The 23,681-nt window shown below is 36.0% G+C and overlaps 1 protein-coding gene and 1 pseudogene across 2 annotated transcripts; both read left to right on the forward strand.

The window, feature by feature from the left end:
• The first annotated feature begins 1,042 nt into the window (after positions 1 to 1,042).
• On the forward strand, positions 1,043 to 8,460 carry LOC114166889 (uncharacterized). Of its 2 annotated transcripts, XM_085668769.1 has the most exons (6): positions 7,124 to 7,210; positions 7,287 to 7,379; positions 7,446 to 7,547; positions 7,628 to 7,843; positions 8,084 to 8,227; positions 8,271 to 8,460. In XM_085668769.1, exons 1-6 carry the CDS (start codon positions 7,139 to 7,141, stop codon positions 8,334 to 8,336), a joined length of 693 nt encoding a protein of 230 aa, XP_085524895.1. In that variant the 5' UTR covers positions 7,124 to 7,138; the 3' UTR covers positions 8,337 to 8,460. The 2 variants fall into 2 exon arrangements, 1 of the variants encoding a protein (XP_085524895.1); XR_003600045.2 differs by lacking the exons at positions 7,124 to 7,210; positions 7,287 to 7,379; positions 7,446 to 7,547; positions 7,628 to 7,843 and adding an exon at positions 1,043 to 1,160.
• On the forward strand, positions 2,757 to 4,829 carry LOC146888348 (uncharacterized; annotated as a pseudogene).
• Positions 8,461 to 23,681: the final 15,221 nt, after the last annotated feature.

Consider the following 23,681-nt stretch of genomic DNA (forward strand, 5'->3'; position numbering starts at 1 on the left):
ATCCATGACCATGTTTGGTGATGTAATCCAGAAGCTTCTCATCTTCCTCTGGAGACCAAAGGCCTTTCCGTAACTTCTTTTTATAGCAACAAGAGTGTCTTCCCATGTGTAGGTGAGTAAGAAAGTGTTGAATCCAGCAAAGGGTGTTTTGGTGGAGTGAGGGGAAGAGTTATGAAGGTTTGAGTTAAACATAAGAGGGTTATTATTATGGTGAGAGAAGCAAAGTGAGAATAAAATGGCAGCATGACAGGGAATTAAATAAATAGGAGGAGCCTTAGAAAGGAGAAAGTTGTAGCAAAAGGTGATTGGACACTGCCATTTTTATTTGTTTTTAATTCATTTATGACTTTCCTCAACTGGGCACCTCACGGGACAATCTCTGGCCTCACCATTTGGGTCATCATGTTTGGACAGTCTTCATTCTCCCACGGTTTCTATCCACTGATGTATATGTAGATGTGTATATATATATATATATATATATATATATATATATATATATATATATATATATATATACTACATGCACTTGTATACCACAACAGAGTATCCACTGAAGTTTCGTTTTTACCTATGTATGTACTATATGTCCCATTGGCATTTTCTCAAGATTTTAACACACAAAAGTTATGATCTTCGTGTCACTGTATGTACCAACTTTTGGTAATTGCCATATGCTACAAAGCTAGCTAAGAGGGTTCTTACTTTTCACCGACCTAGGTGGTTATGGACCATGCTGCTAGAGCTTCGAGAAAAGAGAATGATGAATAAAAGAAAAAGTATGTGTGGAAATTGAAGGAATGTGTTTGCAAGGCTAAACCTGGTCCAAGAATAGAAAGAAAAAGAAAAATCATGAGATATATGGATTTTGATTCATTGATGGTAATAAAATGAAAAGTGATGATAATCAAGTGTACCTTGATTTGTAGCTTGAGATGGATCTTGGGTATTGATAAATTTAGAAGTGGTTATTTGACCATGTAGGGTAGGGAAGAAGGTGGTGTTTTTATGGTTGGTAGTCATAAGAAGGTTTGTGTCTAATCTAAACTTGGTGAAGAGATTCCACCACCACCTTGTGTTAAAAGCATATCTAAGATTTCTATAAAGGGAGGAGAAGTGATTTGATGAGGAATGAAACCAAGATCAAAAGAGAGGATTCGGTTTGTTTGCTTTATCTTTGAAATAAGAAAGAGATTTGCTAAAAAAAAAACATGATGAAGGAAAAGAACAAGATAACATGGGCTTGCTTGTAGGTTTTCCCATTGAAAAAATAAAGTCATGTTTGTCCCTTAGAAATTTTTGGGTGCCTAGAAAAAAATGAAAGGAAATGAATATTTTAATGTGAAGTTTATAATTGGGCACAAAGATGTAGCATATTTTAATAGGGGACAACCTAGTTAGGATATTTGTGATGTGAGTAACTTTCTTGGTATTCTATTTTGTTAGGAATATTGTAGTTTAATTATTTTTATTTAGAGCGCAGAAAGAGGTGTGGGGTATATAAATTAAATTTGGATCATTTATTGTTTTCTGGATACTTCTGCTTTTTGGCATCAATAGTTTTTGTTTGTCCCTTGTTTGCATCAATTAGAATATGGTAAAATGATTAGAATTTCATACGAATATTTCTACATAGAAAAATATAAAAACATAAATTTAAAACATTTAGTAATGTTTTAGTTCATTCTTTGAAAATGAAATAAGATTTTAAAAGTGATATATATATATATATATATATATATATATATATATATATATATATATATATATATATATATATATATATATATATATATATATATATATATATATATATATCAGTATCTCATTATAACACTACAAATAAATATTAATATTTTAGCTGTCAAGAAAATTGTCAGAAATAATGTCAAAACATGTTTTTAACGATTTTTCAATGACAACTGGTAATTTTGTCAAGAAAATAAAAGATAGAAACTGACAATTAAAAACCACTATTAATTACAATGTGTGATTGACAGAAATTTACAGTTAAAAAATGCTACTAATTTAATATTTAAATGTCTCATCAATCGACTTTAACTGCCATAAATATCTATACAATTAGTTGATCAAAAAGATTCTTTTCATATGTACATTTAATAAAACCTAGTAATATTGTGTTAAGGCTCTTCCTCCATTACATTTTTCTATTATTATATCATTAGTTACATTTTTTCTTTATTAAATTTATTTTTGTTCTCATTAACAGACTATTCTTAATGGATTTGGATAAGTCTTGGATTGATTTGCCTTGAAATACACAACAATACATGGATGGATTGAATAAATTTTTGGACTTTGCATTTGCTAATAAGAGCGTTGAGGGTAAGATAATTTGTCCATGTCCGAAATGCAATCTTAACAAATGGCAAACTCGAGGAGCAACATATGAACACTTAATTCTTCATCCTTTTCCAAAAGGGTATACATTTTGGCTTCTACATGGTGAGACAAATTATGTACAACATACGATTTCAACACCTCTAATTTTCCAATCGAGTGAGGATACAGGTTTTGCTAATGATCCCATATGTGGCATGGTTAATGATGCATTCGGGAATTTTGTAAACAATGATGAGAATATGCGACCTGAATCAAGCCACATGATGCCTGATGAAATTGCTCAGTATATGAAGTTTATGCATGAGGGACAACAAAGTTTGTATGAAGGATGTGACAAATATTCTAAACTTTCTTTCTTGCTCAAATTGTACCATATCAAATGTCTATGCAGAATGACTGACAAGGCAATGTCAATGATACTAGAGTTGTTAGCAGATGCTTTTGATTATGCTAAAATCCCATCTTCATTCTATGAAGCTAAGAAAATCATTAATAAGCTTGGCCTTCATTACACCAAAATTGATGCTTGCCCAAATGATTGCATGTTATACTATTGAGAAGATAAAGATAGGGAATTTTGTATGAAATGCAATGAATCTAGATGGAAGAAAACAAAGAAGAGCAATAGTATTGTTGGTGTTACTAAAAGACAAAAGAAAGTTCCAGCTAAAGTTTTAAGGTATTTTCCATTCAAGTCGCGCTTACAACGAATGTTTATGTCTTCTAAAATAGCTGAGCATATGCAATGGCATGCATTAAGAAGTACACATGAAGGCATATTAAGGCATCCAAGTGATTCTGAAGCATGGAAGAACTTTGATCTAATGAATCCTCAATTTGCTTCAGACCCTCAAAATGTCAGACTTGGTTTGGCTACTGATGGGTTCAATCCATTTGGTGATTTGAGTACATGTCATAGTACTTGGCCTATTGTACTTATACCTTACAATCTTCCTCCTTGGATGTGTATGAAGCAAAGTTCATTCATTCTTTCCATGATCATTCCTGGTAAAAGAGCACCAGGAAATGATATTGATGTATATTTAAGGCCATTAATAGAAGAATTAAAAGAGCTATGGAACACTGGGGTTGAAACTTTTGATTCACATAAGAAAGAAGTGTTTCATATGCATGCAGCTATATTATGGACTATTAGTGATTTTCCTGGTCTTGGAACCTTATCTGGGTGGAACACACATACTGGGTTGGCTTGTCCTAGGTGTAATTTTGACACAACTCCTAAGAAGATTCAGGGTAAATTTTGTTTCATGAATCATCGACGTTGGTTAAATGCAGGGCACAAATTTAGATTATGCCGCAATCGTTTTGATGGAAGTGTGGAAACTAGAAATCCTCCTTTGAGAATATCAGGAACAAATGTCTTACAACAAGTTCAGAATTTTAATATTGTATTTGGGAAAGAACCAGAAGTTGAGGAACGGGGGAAAAGACAACGGAAAGGTCACCACCCTATTGATGGCCCTCTACAATGGAGAAAAAAGAGTATATTTTTTGAACTTCCTTATTGGGTGAACAATTTATTGCACCACTATCTAGATGTTATGCACATTGAAAAAAATGTATGTGATAATGTGGTCTATACATTATTGAACCAAGGTAAAAAGTCAAAGGACAACCTAAAGGCACGAAATGACTTAAAAGATTGGGGTGTTAGACCTGATCTTTGGCCTGATGCAAATAACAGATATCTTCTGGCTATATATACATTGACAAAAGAAAATAAACATATATTTCTGAAAACATTGAAGAACATCACTGTTCCAGATGGCTACTCAAGTAACATCAGTAGATGTGTTGATGTCAAACAATCTAAGCTTGAAGGATTGAAAAGTCATGATTCTCATGTTTTGATGGAGCAACTTTTACCTTTGGCAATGAGGAAGACACTCCCTAAAGAAGTGTGCTCTGTTTTGATTGATATGTGTTCCTTTTTTAAGCACTTGTGCAATAAAGTTTTAAAAGTGGATGAACTTAACCAATTGCAAAATAGAGTTGTTCTTACATTATGTCACATGGAGATGTTATTTCCTCCTGCATTTTTTACAGTCATGGTTCATTTGATTGTGCATTTGGTGGAAGATGCCAAGATTGGAGGACCTGTCCAATATAGGTGGATGTATCCCATTGAGAGATATTTGGGAAAATTGAAGTCTTATGTGCGTAACAAGGCTCAACCAGAAGGCTCAATAGTTGAAGGCTACCTAGCTGAAGAGTCTTTAACCTTTTGTTCTAGATATTTAGATGGAATTGAGACTATATTTAATCGAATAAGGCGTGTTGATGACGAACCTGACACCATGGCATCTAGTGTAAGTGGTTTGTTTCCACCAGTTTGAAAACCAGTTGGGGGTTTTACTTACTTCTCTTTATCAACAAAGGAAAAGTTACAAGCACATCGTCATGTATTGACTAATTGTGCCCAAGTTAACCCTTTTCTTCAGTAAGTACTTTATCTTTACAACTTTTATAATTCATCTACATTGAGGACTAACCATGTAATTATTTCATTTATTTAAATTAGAGAATTTAGAGAAATTGTACGAAGACAATTAAGAAGTCGTACACGATCGTCCTCTATGATAGATAAGAGGGTTCATAGAGAATTTGTGGAATGGTTTTCTCGTCGGGTATGTCTAATTTACATTCTTAAATTTGATAATATTAAAGATATCCAATTATGTTGATCATATTTTTCTTTTTTCTTTAGATAAAGAATGACATAAATGGACCTTACTCAGATGATTTGAAGTTCTTAGCTATGGGCCCAATGCTTACAATGTTAATGGCTTCAAGTTTCGTACGTTAAAGAGAGATCATGGACTTAAAACACAAAATAGTGGAATATTTGGTACTTTTGGGACAAGGAGCTATGCAAGTAGCATTGACAATCAAATGCAATTTGGGGGTGTGCCTTATTATGGAAAATTGGTAGACATAATTGAGATCAACTATAATGGTCGATTCTCTGTTACTTTGTTCAAATGTATGTGGGCTGATACAACTACTTCTAGAGGGATTATAACAGATGACTTGGGATTTAGATTAGTAAACTTTACACGTTTAATACACATTGGTGATAATGATGATGACGAACCATACATTCAGGCTGCAGAAGCTCAAATGGTTTATTATGTAGTGGATGAATTAGATAAAAATTGGAGCATTCCTGTGCATCTAAAGCCACGAGACTTATATGACATTGGTGGAGATAATGATGTCACTTTCCATGAATGTGAACCATTTGAACAACAAAATTTGGAAACTTTATTTCCAGATGGAGAAGGGAATATACCATTAACAAGGTCATAGAGAAATTGAACAATTCTATATTAGTTTTTGTTTAAATTATCATCCATATTACTTATACATGCATTATATTAGATAATCATAATTTAATGAATGTGAATTGACTTGTATTAATGTTATTGTTTATAGAATTCTTGATGATGAAGAAAATATGCATGAAGAAGACTAATGACCAAGTTTCAATCCTTACCCAAAATAGAAGTGGCCAACCATCATCTACAATGTGTACACCTGTGCCTCATCCATCTTGCCCAAGTAAGTTGACTAAGTTTCACCACGGGTTTCACCTACAGTAAGATTTGAAAAGTTTCACCTACTCATACTCCAGGGCCTAGTAATCCACCTCAACTTTCGTTTCTGCCACAGTCCAGCATAACACCTCAATTTGCATCTCAATTTGGTATGATGATTATATTTCCATGTTAAAAAGTATCTTGCTTTTTCTTGTGTATTAATCTAATTATTATGCAGCAGGTCACATGAATTCTCATCCTATAGAGAATAATAATGAGCAACCTCCTCCCCCACCTCACATGAATTCAATGCTTTCAACATCTAAATCTAGTAAGATGTCTCATTTGCATATCATTTTGGTACTTTCAAATTTCATGTATTATCTATTTATTTAGTGACTTGAGTTAATTTGTAGAATGTTTGAAGAATAGGTTGTTCTCCACTAGCAAGACCAATTCTGCACATGAATTTGAATTTGAATTTAATAATCAACTTAGAAATGAGTTTGTGCATGATTCTACATCTGAATCAACACCAAGGTTACAATCTGATAGTGAAGGGGAAGAAAATGTGGATATTGAGATGCAAAGTAATCAATCAAAGCATTTATCACGTAAAAGGTCATGGCTTGTTGATGTCATTGGTAAGATTGTTAATTTATTGATTTTTATGTGTAATTGTCCAAGCCATATAGTATTTGTGTTTTATGTTTATCTTAAACCAACAATATATTTCATATGTATTTTGACAGATGATGAAGGCACACAAGTTAGAAAACAATTAACATTGAATGATGTTTGGTTTTTATCTTCCAATGAAAGGATTCTTGTGAAATGGAATAGTGACAACCAACCAATTGATGATAGTGGAGCATTGTTGAATAGGTTTTTAGGTCGTGTTGCAAGAAATGTTAATGCCTTTCCAATCAGCTATCAAAGTTGGAGGAAGATTCCTAATGATTACAAAGAAGATATACTTAAGAAAACCATTCAAGTAATTGACCTATAATTTCTTTTATATGTTTTGATTCTTGTTATATGTCAATTGTTGTTAAACTAATTGTGTAATAATTTTGAAGGCTAAGTTTCTAGTGGAATCTGATGCTCATGTGGCATATATATTCAAATCACTTAACATAAAATGGAGTGAGTATAGACAACAACTATGGCAACAAAGAGATGATGGAACACGTAATAGAGATGAAATTATTACAATGTGTCCAGAAGGAATGAATAGAGACCAATGGGCTTCTTTTGTTGACTACCGTTTAAATTCAAGGACTAAGGTAATAAAAACTATCTTTTCTATTCTTTTAAGTGTTACTTTACTTATTTTTAGTAATTTTCTACATATATGCTTAGGAAATTGCCCAAAAAAATAAGGATAATAGAAAGAAGCAAACAGTTCCTCACACAGGTGGATCGAAGAGCATTGCACGGAAGAAGAATGAGATGGTAACTTTATTCATCAATCATTTTTGTTATATCATATATGATTCATGATTTTCTTAAGTTTTATAGGAGCAAGAGCTTGGTCACAAAGTTAGTAGGGGAGAAGTTTGGATAGCAACACATAAACATGCTAATGGGGAATTTGTGAATGATGGAGCAAGAGAGATTGGAGTAAGTATAAGTTTTCTAAAGAAAAATACTGAATCAAATTGAATGTTACCTTCATTGATAACATTTTGTATTATTTGTAGGAAAAAATTAAAGCATATGAGACAAATACATCTTCCCTTTCACAAGATATATCAATTGAAGATTCACTAGCTCATGTTCTAGGAAGTAAAGAACATTGTGGTCGTGTCCGAGGAATGGGATTGGGACCTTGCCCTTCTCGTGTGTTTGGATATACTAGGAATTTTCATTTTGGGACATCCTCATCTGGTCCTTCTTATTCAGAATTGCAAAATCAGGTTATTGATTTGGATTGTCATGTGTAGCAATATGATGTTGTTCTCTTTGGATTGTCATGCCAAGGTTGTAAATGTTGTTGTGTTGAATATTATTGGACACTATGTTGTTGTTGTGTTGCTTTGGATTGTTTTCTATAAGTAGGAGTAAGAAATGTAGTATATTTTTTGTTGATAGATTGAGTGTTTTATAATGTTTATGTGTTTTTTACGATTTTAATAATAGATTGTGTTCTAATATAGGTCATTGCATTAAAGTCACAATTGGATGAACAAAATAAACGAAATGAAGAACGTGACAAAAGACTTGATGCAATCATGAACTTCTTTTCTCAAAATTATCAAGGTCAATTGCCTCCTGAGTTGACTATGTTCAATCCTGCACCGGTAATGTTTAAGATTGTAATTATGATTCACATTTATATTGTAGGTTTCTGATCAAGGAAGTGTGCCAACTAATACAACAAGTTCTGGACATGAGGAAAATCATATGTGATAGTTGAAGAATATAATATAATGTGGAAGTTAATTGAATCATTTTATGTTTTGAGAACTATTGTAGTACTTCATGATAGTTTTTGCTGACTAATATTGTACTTGAATTTGAATTTGAATTCGTATATTTGTTATACTTTGATATACATTTAGTCATCTATAAATAATTTGTCAATTTGATGAGTTTATATCTATTTATGTATAATTTTATTAAATATAGATTAAAAAAATAGAATAAATATAAATAATTGTGATTGAAAAATAATATATGAATCCATAAATGATAAATGAGTAAAAAAATATAATAATAATAATTTTAAAATCTATGGTACTTTACGGAGGATTTGAAACCTATAGTATTTCACGGAGGTTTTAAAGCCCAGGGTATTTTAGGGGGTTTTGAAACCCATGGTATTTTATGGGGGTTCTGAAACCTATGTTATTTTATGGAGGTTCTAAAACCCATAGTATTTTATGGAGGTTTCAAAATCCACGATATTTTACGGAGGTTTCAAAATTCATGGTAATTAACCAAGGTTTTAAACCCACAAAACTTAACTGAGGTTTTAAAACCTATGTTAAATACAAGAGGATAAAAAACCTCCGTTATTGATTGGTGCTTCCTGGGGTTCGTAAAAACCCCGGCTAACACATTCTCCAGGGATGGTTTAGCGGGGGAAATTGAAACCCTGGGTAAAGAACTTAGTAGAGGTTTTAACCCTAAGTAATGTAAAAATAAACCTCCGTTAAAAATATTTTTTCTTGTAGTGATTGAAGCCAACATTACTTGCCAATTGAAATGTATAACACAAGAAAAGCTAATTAAGAAAGCTAAACCACATTAAATATGATTTGACAAGACTGAATTGAATAGCCAAAAACAAGGACAAGCAAGAAATTAAGGCTTGAAAGAATGGAAAGCACAACAAAAGGAATCCTAGAACGGAACTAGAATAGAGTAAAAACCAAAAGCAAAAACTGCAGTACTCATAAAATGCTTATGGTATTCATTGCATGTATGCCAATGTGAGGGAAGTAATCCACTCCAAATGAAAGCAATTGATGGCAATATGAAATACACACATAAACAAGCAAATGTATAGACCAAGAGCACTGAAATTCTGAAGCAAAACACACCAAAAACGCACTAAACAGTGATTTTCCCGAAAACACAGCACCAGAAAACGCTGACAGATGCCTTAACTTTGAAGATTTTTCAAATTTTTTGTACTGGACATATTTGAATGATTTTTTTTGATACCTTTTCGTCTAGATGTTAAGAAAATTAGGCAAAAATCAGAAGGTGATTCGGTGCTATGAATCGTTACAGTTAAATCACACAAGAAAAGTGTGCGTCAGGACACAAGTGAAAACAACAGCAAACTGGCACTGAAAAACGCAGAAAGTTGCCTCTACTTCAAACTTTGTATAGAATTCAATTCTCAACATAATTGAATGATTCTTGTTGGAGAATTTTCATCTATGACTTAGCTTTTCGAAGCAATAATCAGCTTAAAATTTGGTGCACTGAGTCACTCGTGACACTTCTGAAACAGAAGGTGTGCAATGGAAAAAAGTTGAAAACAGAAGCAAAAGCAGAGTGAAAGGGGAAGATGTTCAATAGACAAATTAATTCGATTTGGAGCTTGATTATGATCTAGAATCAAGCATAGATGAAGATGAACATCTTAGGACATTCTAAGGCACAAACCAATCGGTGAAATGGCATTAAAACAGTGAGGAAAGCTGACTCAAACAACCACACGCATAGCATGAAGCTTCATTGCGTTTTGGAGTGAAGTTTGGCACGGCTTCACTCAAGCAAGTGCAGAAAATGATTGTAAACGGTGGAAAATTGAAGAAACATGTAAAAGAAAGCATGAACAAGACATAGAACACAACTTGAAAGGTGGAAATTGAAAAGAAAAAAGAATCACCGAACAAAAATGACAAGAAACACAATGGAAGCAAAAAAAATGGTGCTGAAATGTAAAGGAAAGCTAGTAAAATATGTGAACCATAGCAAGCAAGGAAATCTACCAATAGAGTGTAAAACACTCTTGTAGTCTCATAGTTGCATGAAATCAATGGAGAAACACAATATAATAGACAATGAACGGTAAATGTGAATGAAAAACAAAGAAGAAGAAGAAGATGATGAGAACAAGACGGAAAATGAAGGAAACACAAGACTAGGAAAGAACCTTACCAAACCTTGAGAGACCATGGTTTGATGGCTCTTGATACCATTATGGTGGAGCTCCAAAGGTGCATGAAGAGCTCCATGGGCAGCGGAAATGGATGAAGGAATGGAGGCAAGTTGGAAGGCACTTGCAAGCAATGGAAGGTGAAAGAGGTGATAGGATTTCCTAATCTATGCTAGCCTAAGGAAGGTGGCTAGAGGTAGAGAGAGGAAATCTCTAGAAAGTGGTAACTCTCAAAGGCAATAGAGGGAGGAGTGCTCTCAACTCAAGTTGCATCTATTGCATAAAATTTCAAGAGTGTCTACAAATGAGTGAAACTTTGGCTTTTATATGAAGCCATTTACACATGAGAAAGGAGAGCCATTGGATGGAGTGGGCCTTGATCTTGGCCCTTAGATCAAGCTTGGAGAAGGAGGCTTGATCTTGGCCATTGGATGATGCCTTGGAAAAGGAGGAAGCATTCCTAACCCTTGGATGCTTTGGATCCATGAGGTGTAGGAAGAAGTGTTGACTTCCACTTAGTCCACCTTGGCTCTTTTGATAGCTCATGGCCAAATCTCCTATTGGGCTTAGTCAAGCCCAATTTTATCAATTGAACTACTCATTGTTTGATTTATTATTCTAGAAAGCAAAGCCTAAACAATGGGCCAATATTATTGTTATTCTATTGCTCTTTGAGACACTTCTTCAAATCTTCACATCTTCTTTGGCCCATGTGAAGAGTATGAGAAGCCCATGTGGGTTTGGGCCATCTTGAATGAAGCCCAATTGGATCTTTTTGAGCATGCTCCTTGTTATTAGGCCTCTTGATGGGCTTGGGTTTGAAGGTGCATGTGGGCCATGTATTGGGCCTTAAGCATGATTTGGGCCTAGGCATTGACCCAAACTATAAGCCTTGTTGGGATCACATCAAATCTTAACATAATCCACTAGCTCCTTCTTTCTCCCTAAGGTAAGGACAAACATGGTCTTTTTCTTTTTAAGGTTTAGCAATATGCTCAAAACAAGAAAAAGAGGTTTAAGCTCAAGGGGCTACCAATGGATCAATGTCATGGTTAGCTTATTTGGCCAAGTAGCTAAAAACAAGAAATGCCTCAATCATATCAAATCATGCATGTTCACCTAAGATGCAAAACAACAGAATCAAGCTAAACATTTGAGTACCAACAAGACACGAGCCAGTCACACAAGAAAAAATAGGAATGACACAGGGTAGTTCATCCTTACAATAAAGCTCAAAACTCACAAGGTCAAAAACTCTTTCACAAAAGATTTATTCCAGAAGCTCTCAAATCAACTCAATTAGTAAATCATAGAAACAATCCATTCATAGCACATGACTCTTATTTTCCAAGAATTATGACCGTTCCAATTAGTGAATCAAATCCCAAAATCCAATGTCAATATGTTTTATTGAAAGCAGAAACTTTTTTTTTTAAATAAAAACAAACAGAAAACAAAATTAGAAAAGGAGAAACAAAACAAATAGAAAACAAAATCAAAAAAGGGGGAAATCTCCCCACACCCCCACACTTTATCCATGCATTGTCCTTAATGTATTCAATATGTATAAAATGCACAGAAAAAGTATGAAGTGTACTTACCTCTTCAAGGTGGAAGGTATGAGGGAGAAATCAAGTTCATTCCATCCATCGTCTTATTTAGCATATCTTGATTTTCATTGAATATCCGAAGACGATGCCCATTAACTTTAAAAGTTCTTGCTGAAGATTCTTCCTTGATCTCCACTGCTCCATAAGGTGATGCAGGATTGACCCCAACCAAGAATGGAGGCACATGCTTAAGAAGACTAAGCATGTTTAGAAAGGAAGTTCACTAATCCTTCATCCCTTTCATTTGTGTTTGTTATTTTTGATTCCCAAAGTTGACTTAGTTGATTCAACTTTAGTTGACTTGTTGACCTTTGACTAGGTTTGACTTATTGACTACAATTGACTTGACTTAAGCCAACATGCTAATCTATGTTTATTTTCTTTGTAGGTTAATTAGGAGTAAGAAAGCAATGCTAGGTGGCGCATGGTGATTGGGGAGCATAAATGATGTGGAGGATAGAGTAAAGCAAAGGCATAAAGCATAAAGTAAAAGGCATGAAGCAAGTGTACCTACGTACCTTTGGTCTCCTTTGTTTTTAGCACATTATAGCCACTTTTTGGAGACATATGAGACACATTCTTTGTCTCCTTTTCTGCTAGAACAAAATTAGCCTTGCACACACCATAGTTAGCTCTATTGTCTCTCATTTTTGTAACCTTATTTGACCTAGTTTCTAGAAGCTAGGGTTAGGTTTTTGTAGAGACATCCTTAGGTATCTTTTATTTGCTTAGAGGCCCCTAAACTCTCCTATATAAGGGGTGCTCCTAGACATGTAAAAGGGTTGAACATTTTGAAGTAAAAACACTCTTGTGTCTCAACCATTTGTGAGAGTTTCCTCCCTTGGGAGTGAATACTTTTAAGCCTTATCTTGCATAGCAAGTGGCGGCACACATCCACTCATCTTCAAGGTTGTCATGGCTTCTAGCCTAGCCTTGTAGTGGCGTGCTTCTCACATTTTTACCATTTCTTTCCTTTCCATTTTATGTTTTCTTCTTCCTTTAATTGTTCTTGGTTTTCTATGGTTTATGTGCTTTCCATTTCCTTTTTGTTTTGAATCAATCCATCATCTTCTTCTCTTCAGCTTTGTGAAAGGAACCTTCACATCTAGATAGCTTGCTATCTTAATGTCCAGTGGGGATTTCGCTTAGCTTTCTTAATCAACTCACACCATATTCAATAATCTTGAAAAGGAACAAGATAATCCTTCATCATAAGGGAAGACTTCTGTAACAATGTATGGTCCTTCCCAAGTAGAGTGCAACTTACCACTCATGTGACCAAGCTTGGATTTGTATAGTAACACCTTCTGGCCTACCTTGAAATCCTTTCTAGCCACAAGCTTTCTAGCTGCAAGCCTAATCTGATGGACGTCCTTGGAGTAGGAGAGGGAGGAAATCCATGGAGAATGTTGAGGAGAAGATGAAGTGCAGCGGAATTTGGAGAATTAGAGAAAGGTTGCTCTCGGAAATGGAGAATTTTGGTGAAGATGAAGAGTAGAATTGAAGCTATGGTATGGAAGGTGGCTAGAGGAGATGAAGGAGAACGTTAGCCATGTGTGCTCTCAAATTAATAGAAGTGTGGAGTGATCTCAAACACTAGCATCTATTAGCAATTCAAGAGTTAATATGTACAAATGGTCTACTTTTGGCTTTTATATGTGAGCCTAAAAGCTAGACTAATTCTTGGCCCTTAGATCAAGCTTGGAGGAGAAGCTTTAATCATCACCCTTGGATGGTGGCTTGGAGAAGGAGGCATCTTCCTAGCCTTTGGATGAAGACTTGGAAAAGAAGACACTCTCTTAGCCCTTGGATGAAGGAGGCACATGGGTGGAGTGTGGAATTGGCTCCATGGGATGCATGATCCATGAGGTGGAGGAAGGAATGTTGACTTCCACTTAGTCCACCTTTGACCTTTGGTAGCTCATGGCCAAATCTCTTATTGGGCTTAGTCAAGCCCAATTTTATCAATTTAACTACACATTATTTGACTTATTATTCTAGAAAAATAAGGCCTAAACAATGGCCCAATTTAAATCTAAACTATGGTCTTCCATGCATTAACTCATATTTTGTAGATTTCTTTGGCCCATGTGAATAAAGTGAAAAGCCCATGATTGACTTGATCATCTTTTGAGAGGCCCATGTGGATCTTCTTCATCATGCTTCTAGTGATTGGGCCTCGAGGTGGGCTTGCGCTTGTTGATGCATTTGAGCTTAGGCTTATTGGGATCACATCATCCCCTCCCCCTTGAAGAGGATTTGCCCTCAAATCTTGGTGTTCATCATCCATGGATCCTACAAAAGGAATTAAATGAGATATATTGAAAGTGGAATGAACACCATACTGATAAGTAGGAGGATATCTAAAGTAGAGGACAAAAGAAGGTCTTGTTGTATTGTTGAAAGTTACTTGAAGATGAACAAGATCTACTTCACAAAAATAATTTTGTGTACTTTGAGTTGTCTTAAACCTAGTAGGCAACATTAACTCAAAGTTTGATTTTGCAAAATCTTTTGAGGAGTTTAAAACAATGGGAAGGGAAATTGGCTTGAAAAACTTAGCAAAAGTAAATATTGGTTTGAAGAAATGAGAATGATTGATGAAATGAGAAGAGTTAAAAGATTTGAGCACTCCCTTTAAAATTCCTAATTCAATGAGAATTGTGGGGTTTGGAGGTGCCTTTAGTAGCACTCCTTTGTTGAGTAGGATTTCTTCTTCCTCTTTCTCTTTCTTTTCAAGCTCTATTTTTGCTCTCTTTTCTCTCAATGCCTTGTCAGATTCTTTCCTTTTCTCTTCCTCTCTATCTCTTCTTTCCTTCTCCTCTTGCTCTTTTTGCACATGGTCTCTTTGCTTTTTAATTTCTCTTTGCTTTTCAATTTCTCTTTTCTTACTCAAGAGCAAGTCAAGTTTATCTTTAAAATCTCTTTCTTGACGAGAAAACTTCTTTAGATTTTGAATGAATGCATCTCCTATATCAATGAAGTTTTCTAGTCGAGACTGTTGCTCTCGAGTGATCCTATATGAAGAGGGAACAAAATGTTTCCACATGCATGCTTTTAGTTCATAAAAGGTATTAATGCATGATGCTCTTCCCTTTTCCACTTGAAATTGCCTTTGATGCCACCACTCACATACACGTCCTACAAATCTAGAAATAACATGCCTAAGAATATCATACTGACTATATCTATTAAAGAATGGTTGCACCAACTTCTCTATATCCCACATCCAATCTATGAATGATAGTGGACCTATATCCTCCCCAAAGAATGGAATGTCACTATGAAATGTATGATGCAACTCATGACTATCATGCTTAGTCAACCTAGGACTATATGTAGAATATGTACTCATGATGATTGAATGAACTTATGCACTTGGATAAAAGGGTGAAAGAAGAGGACTAGCACAAGTGTACCTCCAGGTAAGCGAGGTGAGTCTCACGGACTTCTTAAGTACCAAGGCCAATCCTTGCCAAGGTTACACTTGAAAAAGTACTCAAAGTTCACACAAATGTTCAAGTAATAAGTAGATAGAATCACATGAGGCAAAACACACAACAAGCACAAACAAGACTCAAAGAAAAGAAAAGACTAACACTAAAAACGGACCCCTAAATGGCAAAAATTTTAGAGACTTTGGTCTCACAAATTAAAACCACTAAGCGTCTAATCTATGCGACCTAAAAGCAAGGTGAGAAAGCACTTAGAACTTTCAACACACTCACTTACTAAAACGTTGCACTATAATATGAAAAAGGTTCTACTTAAGAGATGGGATTGAACACCTTTGGTTCCCCAAGACACCTAAGTAGGCCATGGATACAATTGAGAACTTGAAAGCAAATTTGGTTCACTAATTTGGTACTCAAAATGAAGCAACCTCAAGCCACTTAATATCTTAAATTTTGATGCTCAAAAGATGCAATTTCACAATCAAGGAGGCTTCAAATTGGTACCAAATAAGATGTGCCAAAAAGAAGTACAAAGTACAAAGAAATAAAGCCAAAAAAATAAGAAATAATGCAACTCCAAATGTGCTTCCAAAGTGCTGCCAATTTGCACAAAATCAAGAGCCAATAGCTTGGCTTGTAGGCTCCTTTTGATTTGAACAAAGACCACCACCAAGTAAGGCACTTGTAAGCACCTTAAGCCACCAAAATGAAGTGCAAAACAGCAACTATAGCCTTGGTTTTAAGGCCAAAACAGCCACCAAACCTGCACCAAAAAAAACAAAACAGCAAGAAAACTATACCAAGCAATGGAGTTAGCACACACTCTCTCAAATGAATAGGTCCAAAACTCTCAATAGGTGAGGAAAAGAATAAGCACACAAGCTAAAATTCTACTTCAATATCCACCACCTAAGATGCTACCAAATCATAGAAACCATTCTAAACTTCATAGCATCATCAATCACAACCAATAACCAAGAGTCAAGTATATGAACCCAAACAAAGGAGAAAGCAAGAAAAGCTAATTAGAAATGTTAAACCAAAAGAGAATTGAAATGAAACATGACTAGAAGGAGATTCAAGAAGTGACAAGCAAGAAATTAAAGGCTGGAAATAAAGGCAAGCACCACAAATAGGAACCTAGAAATGCACTAGAATAGATGAAAAAAAACTGAAAATAGTGAAGAAAAAGTGCTCAAAAACAGCCACTGTACTCATTGCAATTTTGTGCCAAATTGAGGGAATAAATTCCACTTCTATTGAAGGCAAACTCAAGCCAATATAGAGTACACAATCAAGGAATCAATTAGAATAACAAAGAGCACTTAAAAGCACCACAAATCGCACAAAATAGCAGTAAAACATAAAATTCCCGAGACCACTGCGCCAGAAAACGTGAAAATTTTCCTCAACTTCGCCGATTTTTCATTTTTTTTGTACTCAACATTTTTGAATGATTCTTTTTTTGTATGTTTCGTCTGGATGTTAGCTAAATGAGGAAAAATTCAGATTAAACTTTGGACCAAGCAGTGAGTCATGACAAATCTCAAACAGTAGGTGTGCGTGTAGTGAAATCTGGAAAAACAGACTGGAGCAGAATTGCTCGCGGAAATTGTAAGATGTTGTATCAAAATTCAAGATGAATGAACTTGATTATGATCTAAAATCAAGTATGAATCATAGAAGAACATCTTAAACACTCAAAAGCACAATCCAATCAGTGAAATGGAGGAAAAACAGTGAGACCATTGCCTTACACATCCACAAGCATCACTTGAAGTTCATAGCTCATTTTGTGTGATGTAGGACTTGGTTCTCATCAAGCAAGTGCAGAATTCAGCCATATGAACGAAAATTAAGATGAATTAAAGTGCTAAAATATGACTTAAGACAAAACACAATATAAGGAACTGAAAATTGAAAGATGCACCGATTAAAATGAAGAAAAACAACAAGGAAGAAAAGAACAAGTGCTGGAAAACGAAAATGGAACCTAAAAACAGATTTGCACCAATGAAGCAAGGAGTACTACAAGATGAATCAATGGAGATTCATGTAGCCTCAATGTCAAATGGTGGAGAGCATAAAAAACATAAAAAAACAGCAGCAAAAGTGAAGAAAACAGTGGAGAAGAGAGACAAAACGGAAATTGAAACAAGAGACAAGTATGGACCAAGAACCTTACCTAAACCAAGAGGATGGATGCACCAAAGGCTTGGATGGTTCTAGATACCAATTGATGGACGTCCTTGGAGTAGGAGAGGGAGGAAATCCATGGAGAATGTTGAGGAGAAGATGAAGTGCAGCGAAATTTGGAGAATTAGAGAAAGGTTGCTCTCGGAAATGGAGAATTTTGGTGAAGATGAAGAGTAGAATTGGAGCTATGGTATGGAAGGTGGCTAGAGGAGATGAAGGAGAAGGTTAGCCATGTGTGCTCTCAAATTAATAGAAGTGTGGAGTGATCTCAAACACTAGCATCTATTAGCAATTCAAGAGTTAATATGTACAAATGGTCTACTTTTGGCTTTTATATGTGAGCCTAAAAGCTAGACTAATTCTTGGCCCTTAGATCAAGCTTGGAGGAGAAGCTTTAATCATCACCCTTGGATTGTGGCTTGGAGAAGGAGGCATCTTCCTAGCCTTTGGATGAAGACTTGGAAAAGAAGACACTCTCTTAGCCCTTGGATGAAGGAGGCACATGGGTGGAGTGTGGAATTGGCTCCATGGGATGCATGATCCATGAGGTGTAGGAAGGAATGTTGACTTCCACTTAGTCCACCTTTGGCCTTTGGTAGCTCATGGCCAAATCTCCTATTGGGCTTAGTCAAGCCCAATTTTATCAATTTAACTACACATTATTTGACTTATTATTTTAGAAAAATAAGGCCTAAATAATGGCCCAATTTAAATCTAAACTATGGTCTTCCATGCATTAACTCATATTTTGTAGATTTCTTTGGCCCATGTGAATAAACTGAAAAGCCCATGATTGACTTGATCATCTTTTGAGAGGCCCATGTGGATATTCTTCATCATGCTTCTAGTGATTGGGCCTCGAGGTGGGCTTGCGCTTGTTGATGCATTTGAGCTTAGGCTTATTGGGATCACATCATAATCTCCTCTAGTTCTTGCAACTGAAGTTTTCGCTCATTTCCTGCTTCTTCCAAATCCAAGTTGCATGCTTTCACGGCCCAATAGGCCCGATGTTCAATCTCCACAGGTAGATGACAAGCCTTTCCAAAAGCCACCCTGAAAGGCGACATACCTATAGGTGCTTTGTAGGCTATCCTTTGTGCCCAAAGTGCATCATCCAATCTTGTGGCCCAATCCTTTCGACTAGGCTTCACTACTTTCTCTAGTATCTTTTTAATCTCCCTGTTAGAGATCTCTGCTTGCGCATTAGTTTGGGGGTGATATGGTGTAGCAATGCGATGTGTCACCCCATACTTCTTCAACATGTTCTTAAGTAGCCTATTACAGAAATGAGTCCCCTGGTCACTGATGATGGCTCGTGGTATCCCAAACCTACAGAAAATGTTAGACCTGACAAAACTCATAACAACTCGAGAATCATTAGTCCTTGTAGCTATGGCTTCCACCCATTTGGAGACATAGTCTACAGCAAGAAAAATATAAGAAAACCCAAAAGAAGGAAGAAAAGGACCCATAAAACCAATACTCCAAATATCAAATACCTCACAATATAACATGGGTTGTTGAGGCATTTCATCCCTTCTTGTAATGGATCTGGCAGCCCTTTGGCACTGCTCACAATTTTCATATACCCTCTGTGCATCTTTAAAAATAGTAGGCCAATATAATCCACAATTCAACACCTTCCTACCTGTTCTTTGTGTGCCATAATGTCCACTAAAAGGAGATGAATGACATAACTCAAGCACATGAGGTATCTCGATATCTGGAACACACCTCCTTATGACTTGGTCACTACCAATGCGCCATAAGATTGGGTTTTCCCATATATAGTACTTTGCCTCACTTTTTAGCTTGGTTCTTTCATATTTGGAGAAGGAAGGAGGAATAGTAGAAACAACCAAATAATTAACAATGTTAGCAAACCAAGGTTCAGGAAACATACCTTTCACAACAGTCAATGCTAGGAGGACTTCATCAGGAAAGTCATCCTTAATAGGAATGTTATCTTCTCCATTTTCAATCCTGCTAAGATGGTCTGCTACTAAGTTATGTGCTCCACTTCTGTCTAGAATCTCAATGTCAAACTCTTGGAGCAGTAGCATTCATCTAATCAACCTTGGCTTCGAATCTGCTTTCTTCAGAAAGAATTTTAATGCTGCATGATCAGTATAAACAATTACCTTGGAACCAAGTATATACGGTCGAAATTTGTCCAAGGCAAACACAACAACCAATAATTCCTTCTCAGTCGTGGTGTAGTTAGCCTGTGCTGTGTCCAACGTTCTGGAAGCATAATATATCACATTTGATAGCTTCCCATCTTTTTGTGCAAGCACCGCTCCTATTGCAAAGTTTGATGCATCACACATCAACTCGAATGGTAATGTCCAGTCAGGTGGCTGGATGATAGGAGTGGTGGTAAGCGCCTTTTTCAATGTATCAAACGCATCTTTGCACCTCTCTCCAAAGTCAAATACTAAATCCTTTTGCAACAAGTTGGAGAGAGCGTTGGCTATCTTGCAGAAGTCCTTGATAAACCTCCTGTAAAATCCTGCATGTCCAAGAAAAGATCGAACCTCTTTCACAGAAGAGGGGTAAGACAATTGTGAAATAATATCAATTTTAGCAGGATCTACAGATATACCATTCTTGGAAACAACGTGACCTAAAACTATACCTTGTTCCACCATAAAATGACATTTTTCAAAATTTAAAACAAGGTTAGTTTCTTCACATCTCTCCAAGACTCTAGCAAGATTAGACAAGCAGTGATCAAAAGATGAACCATATACACTAAAATCATCCATAAAAACCTCAATACAATGCTCCAACAAATCTGTAAAAATATTAATCATACATCGCTGAAATGTTCCAGGAGCATTGCAAAGGCCAAATGGCATTTTCCTATAAGCATATGTACCGAATGGACAAGTAAAGGTAGTTTTATGTTGATCCTCTAGGGCAATACAAATCTGAAAATACCCAGAGAATCCATCAAGAAAACAGTAATGAGACTTACCTGCCAATCGATCTAACATCTGGTCCATGAATGGTAAAGGAAAGTGGTCCTTTCTGGTGGCCTGGTTTAGTCTTCTATAATCAATACAGACCCTCCAGCTATTCTGAATACGAGTAGGAATTAACTCGTTCTTCTCATTCTTGACCACGGTGATCCCAGATTTCTTGGGGACCACATGTACAGGACTCACCCAAGTGTTGTCCGAAATAGGATATATAATACCTGCTTGTAGCAACTTGGTGACTTCTTTCTTCACAACCTCCATCAGCTAAGGATTCAGTCTCCTCTGAGGTTGCCTTATTGGCTTAACATCCTCCTCCAAGAGTATTCTGATGAAGGATTATCTTGTTTCCTTTTAAGATTATTGAATATGGTGTGAGTTGATTAAGAAAGCCTAGTGAAATCCCCACTGGACATTAAGATAGCAAGCTATCTAGATGTGAAGGTTCCTTTCACAAAGCTCAAGAGAAGAAGATGATGGATTGATTCAAAACAAAAAGGAAATGGAAATCACATAAACCATAGAAAACCAAGAACAACTAAAGGAAGAAGAAAACATAAAATGGAAAGGAAAGAAATGGTAAAAATGTGAGAAGCACGCCACTACAAGGCTAGGCTAGAAGCCATGGCAACCTTGAAGATGAGTGGATGTGTGTCGCCACTTGCTTATGCAAGATAAGGCTTAAAAGTATTCACTCCCAAGGGAGGAAACTCTCACAGATGGTTGAGACACAAGAGTGTTTTTACTTCAAAATGTTCAACCCTTTTACATGTCTAGGAATACCCCTTATATAGAAGAGTTTAGGGGCCTCTAAGCAAATAAAAGATACCTAAGGATGTCTCTACAAAAACCTAACCCTAGATTCTAGAAACTAGGTCAAATAAGGTTACCAAAATGAGAGACAAAAGAGCCAACTATGGTGTGTGCAAGGCTAATTTCGTTCTAGCATAAAAGGAGACAAATTATGTGTCTCATATGTCTCCAAAAGGTGGCCAAAGTGTGCTAAAAACAAAGGAGACCAAGGGTACATAGGTACACTTTCTTCATGCCTTTTACTTTTTGCTTTATGCCTTTGCTTTACTCTCTCCTCCACATCATTTATGCTCCCCAATCACCATGTGCCACCTAGCATTGCTTTCTTACTCCTAATTAACCTACAAAGCAAATAAACATAGATTAGCATGTTGGCTTAAGTCAAGTCAACTATAGTCAACAAGTCAAACCTAGTCAAAGGTCAACAAGTCAACTAAAGTTGATTCAACTAAGTCAACTTTGGGAATCAAAAATAACAAACACAAATGAAAGGGATGAAGGATTAGTGAACTTCCTTTCTAAACATGCTTAGTCTTCTTAAGCATGTGCCTCCATCCTTGGTTGGGGTCAATCCTTCATCATCTTCTGTGCATGCAAAAAGAAGGACTAATACCAGGAATATGTGCCAAAGTCCAGTCTATTGCTCGCTTGTGATCTTTGATAACCTGCAATAACTTTTGTTCCTGCTCGTCAGTAAGCAAGGCAGATATAATAACAGGGAGTTTCCCATCCCTCTCAAGATAAACATATTTCAAATGAGATGGTAAAGGTTTCAACTCCAAAGTGGGTGGTTGTTCCACAGATGGCAACATTTTACTGCCTAAGGTAATTTCAGCCACCTCAGCATCACACTCGGACGCCACAGAGGTATCAAATAGTGACACCGTGTCCTCAATATCACCTATTTTACAATTTTCTCTTTCTTCTAAAATTGAGCCCGAAATATTCGAAAAAGAAAAATCCAAAGAAGAAGAAAAACCAGATAAAACATCCAAAAGTCCAAAAGCATAATTGTTCACTACATTACTCAATAAATCAATACAAAACAAAGAATGGTTTTCAATTGGGTGCTTCATGGCTTCTAGCACATTGAACTACACCTTCTCATCTCCTATCTCCATATTCAATGATCCTGCATGCACGTCTATCTTGGTACGTGTTGTCATCATGAATGGTCTTCCCAAGATAATTGTGGTTGAACTCATTCCTTCATCATCCTTCATGTCCAAGATGTAGAAATCTACACGAAAAATTAACTTGTCCACACGGACAAGCACATCTTCTAGCACACCTGCAAGGTTAACTATGCTACGGTTGGCCAATTGAATGACCCCACCAGTAGACTTAAGAGGTCCAAGATGAAGTGAAGTAAAAACTGATAAAGGCATTACATTAATGGAAGCTCCTAAATCTAACATAGCATTGTCAAACTTAGTACTTCCTATAATGCAAGGAACAGAAAACATACCTGGATCCTTACACTTTTGTGGCATTCTGACTACAGGCTTCTTAATTAAGCTAGACACGTTTCTTCCCATGTTCACTACCTCTTTGTCCATAATACGCCTTTTATGTGTACATAATTCTTTGAGAAACTTGGCGTATTTAGGAATTTGTCTCACAGCATCCAACAAAGGGATGTTTATCTCCACTTTCTTGAAAGTATTCAAGATTTCTTTGTCTAACTCCTCCATCTTTTTAGTTTTTGGTTTCAAACAGTTTGGATAGGGAGGAGGAGGAGAATAAGGAGAAGAATTTTCAAAGGAAGTATTAGGGGATACCAACCTGGAGTTATCACTGGGTGTAGGCATTTCAGATGTTGCTTGTGTTGCTTCATCTGATCTTCCACTTTCATTATCAGGTACAACTTCATTGTCCTTATCTTCATCTTCTTGGGCATCCCCAAGGCCTTGTATTTGCTTACCCGATCTTAAAGTAATAGCACTTACATTTCGCGGGTTAATTACAGTTTGTGCAGGCAAATTGCTCGAGCCTTGTTGAGACTTCATCTGATTTAACTCATTTGCCATTTGTCCAATCTGATTCTGCAAATTTTGATTGGTTGCTTCCATCGTCTGTTTCAA

This window comes from Vigna unguiculata, chromosome 2, assembly GCF_037176805.1.
Source record: "Vigna unguiculata cultivar grain cowpea cultivar isolate G323 ecotype 2 chromosome 2, ASM3717680v1, whole genome shotgun sequence".
In the NCBI taxonomy this organism is placed as follows: Eukaryota; Viridiplantae; Streptophyta; class Magnoliopsida; order Fabales; family Fabaceae; genus Vigna; species Vigna unguiculata.

What these genes read in the sequence shown, in the direction of transcription:
- LOC114166889 (XM_085668769.1), top strand. Translation starts at nt 7,139, where the DNA reads ATGTGTCCAGAAGGAATGAATAGAGACCAATGGGCTTCTTTTGTTGAC. An exon ending in ATGGAGCAAGAGAGATTGGA is followed by an intron (nt 7,548 to 7,627) that starts GTAAGTATAAGT and finishes TATTATTTGTAG; the next exon opens with GAAAAAATTAAAGCATATGA. An exon ending in CTATGTTCAATCCTGCACCG is followed by an intron (nt 8,228 to 8,270) that starts GTAATGTTTAAG and finishes TTTATATTGTAG; the next exon opens with GTTTCTGATCAAGGAAGTGT.